Source organism: Thalassophryne amazonica, chromosome 8 (assembly GCF_902500255.1).
Source record: "Thalassophryne amazonica chromosome 8, fThaAma1.1, whole genome shotgun sequence".
NCBI lineage: Eukaryota > Metazoa > Chordata > Actinopteri > Batrachoidiformes > Batrachoididae > Thalassophryne > Thalassophryne amazonica.
This window is the reverse complement of record NC_047110.1, coordinates 48,188,517-48,197,927: the sequence shown is the minus strand read 5'-3', so window position 1 is coordinate 48,197,927 and position 9,411 is coordinate 48,188,517. Positions and strand designations below refer to the sequence as shown.

Here is a 9,411-nt window from a genome sequence, read left to right as displayed (position 1 = left end):
CATTTTAAAAAAAGAAAAAAAAAAAGACATTTTATTTTTCCCTTCATATTCTAGCATTGACTTGCATAATGAGAACTACCTTGTTTCAAATAATGTCCAATAATGAGGTCCAGAATGATGGTAAATAACAGCATTTTATCTTGATGCTTTCAACAGTTATAACCAAAAAAATAAATAAAAATAGCAGCCAAAATTGTCAGGAGTTATTATATTATTGTTATTATTCTTTTATAACCAATGCTTTCCATCTTTTTCAGGAGTTGTGGTGAGGTGTGGTATGAAGGAAGAGAATCAAAGAAAAAAAAAACAGCTGTTATATTCATCTGCAGATATTCAGATGTGATATTTCAGGAGCGTAACACCCTGAGCTTTGTAAGTATTACACTCATGATAATTTTGGCCACTTTTTTGTAATAAATGTTTTAAAACATTGACATAAAATACTGCTATTTATCAAAATTTTGGACCTCATTATTGGACATTATTTGAATCAAGTTAGCTTCTTATTATGCAAGTGAATACTAAAATATGAAGGGAAAAATAAAATTTGCCATTTTTTAAAATTACCCAAGTCAGGATTTTTTTCTTTAATTACATTAAAACAACCACAACAACAAGTTAATGTACCTAATTGTGTAACATGTCAGATGTACGTTTCATCAAATTTCATTTCAAAGTTTAATGGTTTATTTCGTAGTTTGTTAACAGCATGAACGGACTACATCACAAGGTCATGTGATATTTGATGTTTCTAAATTACTTTCAATTATTATATTCAATTGTTATATTGTCAATTTATTTATATGTAAATTCAAAAATGTAAACTATCACAGAGACGCTCGGCGTCAGGGAGTGGGACAAAATCGTGGCTTTATCCAATGACCGTCGTGTTTCGTGGCAATGAAAAAACCTTTCCAGGCAATCCCATTGAAGTGAACGGACGCTCAGCTTCTACAGGAAAATGCATTGACCACAGACTGTATGAGAAAAAAGATTTATGAGAAGTTAACAAAATAGAGTCAATCAATTTCTGATAAGTAGCTGATTCTGAACGAACTCATTCCAAGATGAACATATTCTAACACATTTGTAGTCAATGAAATGATAACAAACTGTACATATTTGACATTTAATTTTTTTTTTAATTTTAGGGGAAGCTGAGCATCCCTTGCAGTCTTAGAGAAACTGCCTCTGCTTTCAAATAAAATATGATAAAAATGCTCAGATCTTACCTTTAAAGTAAGTCCCTTCAGCTACTCCCTCATTTTTTCCCCTTGGGGTCGTCACAGCAGATCCAAGGTGGATCTACATGTTAATTTGGCACAAGTTTTACACCGGATGCCCTTCCTGATGCAACTCCACATTACATGGAGAAATGTGGCAGGGGTGGGTTCTGAACCGGCAACCTTCCGCCAAGCTAGTTTATTGCTGTTAGTGCACTTTAGCCTGACAACACTGTTCAACAGGGTTATGCTTACACAATAAAACTCTGTATGTACTGTGTTCTGACTCTGCCTTCTGGTCTGACGTTAAAATGCTTTTATTGTGAAGTAAGTTCAGGAAAAAAACTTTCATGCTGTCAGCTGTTCTGCTAAGCATAGTAAAGGAAAATACAGGTCATAGCTCTTTAAAAAAGATGAGCATACAATTGAGAAACCTAGAAAATGTATCTAATTCTGTTAATTATTTTACCTTATACTTTGTCCTGCTTGAGCTTAATAGGCAGAGGATTTATAAAAGAAGAAAGAAGAAGCCATGAACTGACTCTGGGTAAAATTCTGCACTGGATGACTTCATGACTATAAGGTCATCTGGTACCTACCAGGTTCCTCTGAGTCACTTCTAGGGTGCATCAAAAGTTTGTGTTCTGAAGTTAAGTAAAATCATCTGTATGAGCCAAAATTCAAATTCACACTTACTGATTCCATGACCTCACTGTTGCTATGGTGATTGTTCCCCCTGCTGGCACTACACATGTGCCATAAATGAATACTTTGGGACCAACGGCCAGGGAGACATAGTGGAAAATTTTCATATGGAATGCCAGATGTACCCACAGAGCTTTTGTCTTATTTGCACAAGCAGGTGATAAAGAAACGATCAAATGAACGGGTGGAAGTAAGAAACCAAACTAATTGCAATATCCCCTTTCCCCACTGAACTGTAGTAGAAAAATCACTCATTTGATTTTTATTGGATTTGAAATGTGTGGACATTTCAGAATATGTCTTCTGTGGATCCACTGGGAGTTTTGGATGTTTTATCAAAATTCTGGGGAGTACAAAGTTTTAACACACTACTGAGCATGTAGGCTACATGTTATCACTCTGCTGATTATCAAAGGCCAAACTAGAACAAAACTTTGCTTTTGTTACGTTTTAACAATATCAGAGTGAACTCAACAGTCAGACAGCAATGAGACAGGAGGTAAGTTGCAAAAACAAGGTTATTTAATATTCTGGCAGTGACAAACAATCCAACCAAGTGATGTGCAAGGATGTGAGTATAAACAAGTCCAAACAAAACCAAAAATGGAATCCAACTCGGAGGAACAAAGGAATGAACAAAACACAAACACTAACCACAGCGGATAACAGGAGATAATCTCAAGGTACTTACAAACACCAAACACTTACAACAAAAAATTGAGAGAGTTTCAAGATGGCACCGGTGTATGTGGCTGGCCGTCCGCCTCTGCACAGTATTATGCTATTATTGTTATTGTTGCTGTTTTTTATTAAGAATGTGTCACCGCTACTGCAGTATGACCGCCAGTCTCTTCTGAATATCCGTGATTCAGAGATTAGGCCCGCGATCGATGGGAAACCGAAGTCGCTCCCTCCGTTACTGAAGTCAGTGCCTTACTTCTTGCGGCGTATAACTGCGCAATTGCCTCGCAAACGCCGCCACAGAAAACAGGGGAAACGCAGCGGTGTACTCATAAGACTGAGAGCCTACCTGGCGCAGCCCTCGATGTGTGATTCCTGTCGTTCCTTTCGACTTCCTCCGGGGAATGACAACTTCATTGTGTGGCGTTTTGCGGACTTCCGTTGGCTCAGATCAGCTGTCCCAGGTGCCGACTACGAGCAATTCAGCTGCCACCGGCGTATCCGTGTCTGCAGGCAAGGGTCAGTAGAGGAAAATCTCCGTCCTATCGCACGTGGCTCAGGAAATGTGGACCATACGCTGGTGCACTTCGCTCTTATAAATGCGAGGTCTCTCACAAATAAAACTTTTATTCTGAACTTCTTTTCCTCACGTGGGCTGGATATCCTCATGTTGACGGAAACGTGGACTAAACCAGGTGACTACAGCGCCTTCACGGAGCTCCTCCCCCCTCACTGCTCTTTCCTCTGTTCACCTCGTGCGTCTGGTCGGGGAGGCGGAGTTGCCACCGTCTTCAAGGATAAATTTGCATGCAAGTCTTTACATGCAAATAATTATTCCTCTTTTGAAGTACAGCTGTTCCTGATGGATTTTTCTTGTCCAATATTATGTGCTGTGGTCTATCGTCCACCTAAATATAATAAGGACTTAATTCATGAGTTCTCTGAGTTCTTAGCTGAGTTGGCCCCCAAATATGATCACATTCTAATCTGTGGAGATTTTAATATCCACGTTTGTTGCCAGTCCGATCAGGTGGCCACTGACTTTAAAAGTCTTCTGACATCTTTTGATTTAACTCAGATTGTGGATAAACCAATCCACAATGCTGGACACACTCTGGACTTGATTATCACTCATGGGCTCATAGTGTCTCTTACAGAACTAGCAGACACTCCCATTTCAGATCATTTCTCAATTCTTTTTGACGTTCTTGCTCCTCCACCTGTCAGTAAGCCTCCCGCCCCACCTTCTCACCGCAGGATTATTACTTCTTCAACTGCTGGGGAATTTGCAACTGCTTTTGTGAATATGGAGATTTCTACTTATTATGAAGAGTCTCGCCCTCAAGGCCTAGATAGCCTTTTATTGTTTTTCCATACCACCTGTACTGGGATCCTTGACAAAATTGCTCCTTTTAGGTGCAGGTCTTCTAAACCAAGGGCTGACCCCTGGCTAAATGACACTACTCGTGCAACCAGGCAGCGCTGCAGACAAGCAGAACGTCGTTGGAAGAAGGACAGACAACATGTGTCATGGGAGATTCTTAAGGACAATCTTGCCCAGTATCAGAGGGCAGTGAAGGAAGCTAAATCCCAGTATCTGTCTGACATTATTTCCACAAATGGACATAGCCCTCGTGTGTTGTTCAACACAATTAATTCGGTTGTGAACCCCCGCACACCTCATTTTGAAAATGCCACTGTTTCTACCTGTGAGGACTTCTTACACTTTTTTGTGGATAAGGTGATGTCAGTGAGAGCACTGAGAAGCTGCAGTATCAATCTGGAGGAGTCTGTTACTACTGTGCACTCTGCAGTGTTTGATCATTTTGATCCCATCACTTTGACATCCCTCACTGACATTGTTAAATGCATGAGGGTCACTAACTGCCCTTTAGATTTTCTTCCTGCTAAATTACTGAAAGAAGTGTTCACCACTGTTGGCCCTTCCCTTTTGATTTTAATTAATATGTCTTTAAGTTCAGGATGTTTTCCTGACGCTTTCAAACATGCTGTGGTGAGACCATTGCTTAAAAAACCACGCCTTGACACTTCTGTTCTATCTAATTTTAGACCTGTGTCAAATTTGTCTTTTATTTCAAAAATTATTGAAAAAGCTGTTTTTAAACAGTTGCAAGTGCTCTTAGATAGTAATTTTATTCTTGAAAAATTTCAGTCAGGGTTCAGAACAAGGCACAGCACAGAATCTGCACTCCTCAAAGTCCACAATGATGTGGCTCTGTCGCTTGATGCTAAATGTCCAGTTCTTTTAGTGCTTCTTGATTTGACAGCAGCATTTGATACTGTTGATCACAGGATTCTCTTGTCTCGTTTAAAGCACCATGTTGGCATTTGTGGCACAGCATTAAAGTGGTTTAGTTCCTATCTAATGAACAGAACATTTTCTGTCATGATAGGTGACTTGTCCTCCTCTGTTGCAACCTTGTCTTGTGGAGTACCCCAGGGTTCCATTTTGGGCCCCATTTTGTTTTGTCTTTATATGTTACCACTGGGCTCCATTATGGAGAGACATAACATGTCTTTTCATTGCTATGCAGATGACCTGCAGATTTATCTGCCAGTGTCTTCAAATACAAATGACGCTATCAGACGTTTGTCAGACTGCATGGCTGATATAAAGCTGTGGCTACAGCAAAATTTTCTCCATTTGAACGAGGACAAAACTGATTACATTTTGTTTGGTGACCCTGCTCTTCTAGGTTCTGGTTTGTTGTCTGCATCTTTGAAACCTATAGTAAGAAATCTTGGGGTGGTATTTGACAATTCTTTTAGATTTGACAAACAAATTGACAGCGTGGTAAGAACAAGTTTTTGTCAGTTGCGTCTTTTATCTAAGGTTAAACCATTTTTAAACCACACTGACCTTGAAAAAACTATCCACGCTTTTATCAGCTCTAGAATTGACTATTGTAATGCCCTTTATGTTGGAGTTCCTCAGACATCTCTGAGTCGTCTCCAGCTGGTGCAAAATGCTGCAGCCCGATTTTTAACAAGCATATCAAGACGTCAGCAGTTCTTTTTAATTTGCACTGGCTTCCAGTCTCTTTTAGGGTTGATTTTAAAATTTTGATGTTTGTCTTTAAAGCCCTTAATGGCCTGGCCCCTCCTTATTTGACTGAGCTTTTGCATCCTTGTGTCTCAAACAGGTCTTTGAGGTCTGTAAATCAGCTTTTACTGGAGGTGCCCAGGCCCAGGTCTAAACACTGGGGTGATCGGGCCTTCTCTGTTGCTGGGCCGAAACTTTGGAATAAATTGCCCCCTGAAATGAGAATCATCTCTGACTTGGAGCTTTTTAAGTCCAGGCTCAAGACGTATTTGTTCAGGCTGGCTTTTAACACTCAGTAGCATGATGGCGCTTTATTTTATGTTATTAAATGTTTTTATGCATATTTTATTTAATTGTTTTTGTAATGGTTTTACTGCTGGATATTTGTTTTTACCATGTTTTGTTTTTAAATTTTGTTGTAAAGCACTTTGGTCACTTTGAGTGTTGTAAAGGGCTCTAGAAATAAACTTGATTGATTGATTGATTGAAACATGAACAACAGGAGGGACCAATATAAATCAAATGGCAAACTAAACCAAGAACAGGTGCGGCATAAATTCACAAACAAACAAATTAACAAACAAGTGTGAATAGGGGAGACAAGGTCAAAACACATGTGACACCCCCCCCCCCCCCCCAAAAAAAAAACAAAACCCCAAAGGTGACTCACAACTAAATAGACATCCATGGGTGACTTACAAAAGAGAAATCACAAACCCAAAATACACAGAGGCAAAAGCAAACATAGAATTCAAAAGCGAACATAGTGACAACAGGGAAACATCATGATAAACTGGGGAACAAAATAATGATAACATAAATGCCAAGGAACAATCAAACTACCTGGGGGAAGTGTAACAAAACCGAAAACCAGAAGAAGAGAATGCAAGCAAGAGGCTAACATGAAACTCAAAAGGGAACTGAGTGTGAAGTGGGTGAAACAAAATGATATACCGAAAAAATACATAAGCAGACTAAAGACAAAAACACAGGGACATGGAGAGAGGACAGATCAGGAGGACAATGACAAAACAGATCACAGACACAGACAGTTGGGTGGTCCTTATTTAGCAAAGTTTTGAAATTTAATACTCTGACCCCCCGAGTAAAAAAACATGCTGTGTCAAAATTTGTTTGTATAAATTAATTTTGCTATTTTCATGCTATGCATCACTATACTAACTAAAGCTTAAAAATTACCTGTGGAGGCCGTCTTGAATTTCTAAGTGAGTGCCAGGAGGATTCATCAGGACTTTTGATATGTTGTTTAGGATGGGTTGGTGTCCCATTAAGCTTTAGTTTGTTCAGCGTTATACAGCAGAAAATAGCAAAATTTCAATGCTTTTGAGCTACCTCTAAAAATTAATTTATACAAATAACATTTTACACAGCATGTTTTTTTCATCAATTGGAACCAATTCAGGGGGTCAGAGTATTAAATTTAAAAACTTTGCAAAGTAAAGACCAGGCTAACGGAGAGGGGACAGACCATCAGGAAGACATATACAGATGATTGACAGAAAAAGGGGAGAACACACACTGAAGACAAAAGGGGCACGGGTAGAAGACAATAAACAAATGAACACAGAAACAGACAGGGGACCCGACACAGAGAACACTAACACAGGACAATGACATGTACGAAGGACACACCACAACAGTTTTATCATATTTTACAGATGTACTTTCTGTTTTACCTGAATTAAAATAAACCTCTTTGTATCCTGGTTTCAAAGGTAATGTAAGCTGGACATAATATGGCTGGTCCCAGCACCTACGGGCTGATCTTTGCCGGCACCTGTGGAGTGATCCTGGTCATCGGGCTTTGCGCCAACCTGTTGGTCTTCACTCTGTTTGCCAAGTACAATACCTTACGTAAGAACCGCCTGGATGTGCTGCTGCTCAGCATGACGCTGGCTGACTTCCTCACCCTGCTGCTTATACCCTTCACCCTGCACTCCACCGTCATCAACTCCTGGCCTCTGGATGACACAGCCTGCAAGCTCTACCAGTTCCTGCTGGCCTTCAGCCTCGCGGCCAGCACCTACTCTTTGTGCGCCGTGTCAATGACCCGTGCCATGATCATCATCAACCCGTACCAGCCACCCACCATGGACCTGGTTGTCTTTATGTTTGTCCTGGTCTGGGCCCTCAGCTTCTTCATCAGCCTGCCTCTGCGGATGTTTGCAAAGAAAGAGACTCTGACCCCAAATCAGCCAAATTTCACATTCTGCCTTCCAACCATCCATGAGCACCACTACCAAGTGGTGCTCAGTCAGTTTGTACTTTACTATTTTGTTCCAATGCTGGTGATCGCCTTCAACTATGTCCGTTTGGCTCTTTTTCTGCACAAGAGTCCTGTCATGTCAGTATCCAGTGCCAGGAACACCCGCCGCGCTTCTGTCTTGGTGTTCCTGGCTGCTGCCACCTTCTCAGTGTGCTGGCTGCCAGGTTACGTGCTAGAGCTGTGTCTGTTCCTGCGTCTGTATCACCACGGACAGGCGTGGGAGATGTTCTATTTTATTTGTACTGTGCTCCAGTACCTGCACCCCTGCATCAATCCAGTGCTTTATGTGCTGCTTTCCAAACGGTACCGCCACAGCAGGGCAGCGTGGCTCTTCAACTGCAACAAGAACAGAGTGCAGCCGCAGGTCACCATTGTCAGCACATCAGCTTCATTTAGCCTCAGACAATGAGCCTGACACCAACCAGAAATCCTTAATAGTTTTTTTTTTTTTTTGTATTTACAACAGATATATTTCAGTTATCTTCTTACTTACACTTAGGCATTAAGTTGATACCTTAATGAAGCTACAGCCTTAAAAACAGCAAAAACAATCAGTTGAATTTGTCCTTATGGGAATAATTCAATGACATTCAAAGTTGATATGGTTCTGTCTTTTTGAACACCTTTTAGCATTCACATTTGCATTTATATGATAAAATTTGAACGGTTTATAATACATCATCATTACACCATTTTCTGCTTTTTAAACGTAGGTTATGAAAGGTTTTTTTTTCCCTTTTGATGTGCTTGTTAAAGAAGGAAAAACATGTAACCCTGTTGACTCTGTGATACACAAAAATTCCACAAGTTTGTACTGGATCCAATTTTGGATACAGTATTACTATTTTCTCCTTTATAATCAAGTACACAAAAAGAAGTGTTAAATGCATTTCAACATTTAGTTTGTTATATTATTAAAAATGACCAAACAAAGAACCTTTGTTGGTTGAAACAATGTCATGCCATAAGCTATTAGAAAAGAATGATACATGGTGATTTTCCTGATAACGTGATTTTTTTTTAAATGTTGCTTTTGTTTGAGAAAAAACATTTTTAAATTACGATGAGCCTGTAGACTTCCAGCTTTAATTCAAAGGGTTCACCAAACAGACAGTGCATCCAGAAAGTATTCACAATGCTTCCCTTTTTCAACATTGGTACAGCCTTATTCCAAAATGGATGAAATTCACTTTTTTCCTCAAACGTCTACACACAGTACCCCATAATGACACTGTGAAAAATGTTTGAATTTTTTGCAAATTTATTAAAAAAACAACAACTAAGAAATCACATGTACATAAATATTCACAGCCTTTGGTATGAAGCCCAAAATTGAGCTCAGGTGTATCCTGTTTCTACTGATCATCTTTGAGATGTTTCTACAGCATAATTGGAGTCCACCTGGGATAACTTCAATTAATTGGACATGATGTGGAAAGAAACACACCTGT

The 9,411-nt window shown here is 39.8% G+C and overlaps 1 protein-coding gene across 1 annotated transcript; it reads left to right on the top strand.

The window, feature by feature from the left end:
* Positions 1-7,430: 7,430 nt before the first annotated feature.
* On the top strand, positions 7,431-8,369 carry LOC117514897 (allatostatin-A receptor). Its single transcript, XM_034175469.1, has one exon. It carries the CDS (start codon positions 7,431-7,433, stop codon positions 8,367-8,369), a length of 939 nt encoding a protein of 312 aa, XP_034031360.1.
* The last annotated feature ends 1,042 nt before the right edge of the window (positions 8,370-9,411 follow it).

Coding starts and splice junctions, on each gene's coding strand:
- LOC117514897 (XM_034175469.1), top strand. CDS start 7,431: ATGGCTGGTCCCAGCACCTACGGGCTGATCTTTGCCGGCACCTGTGGA.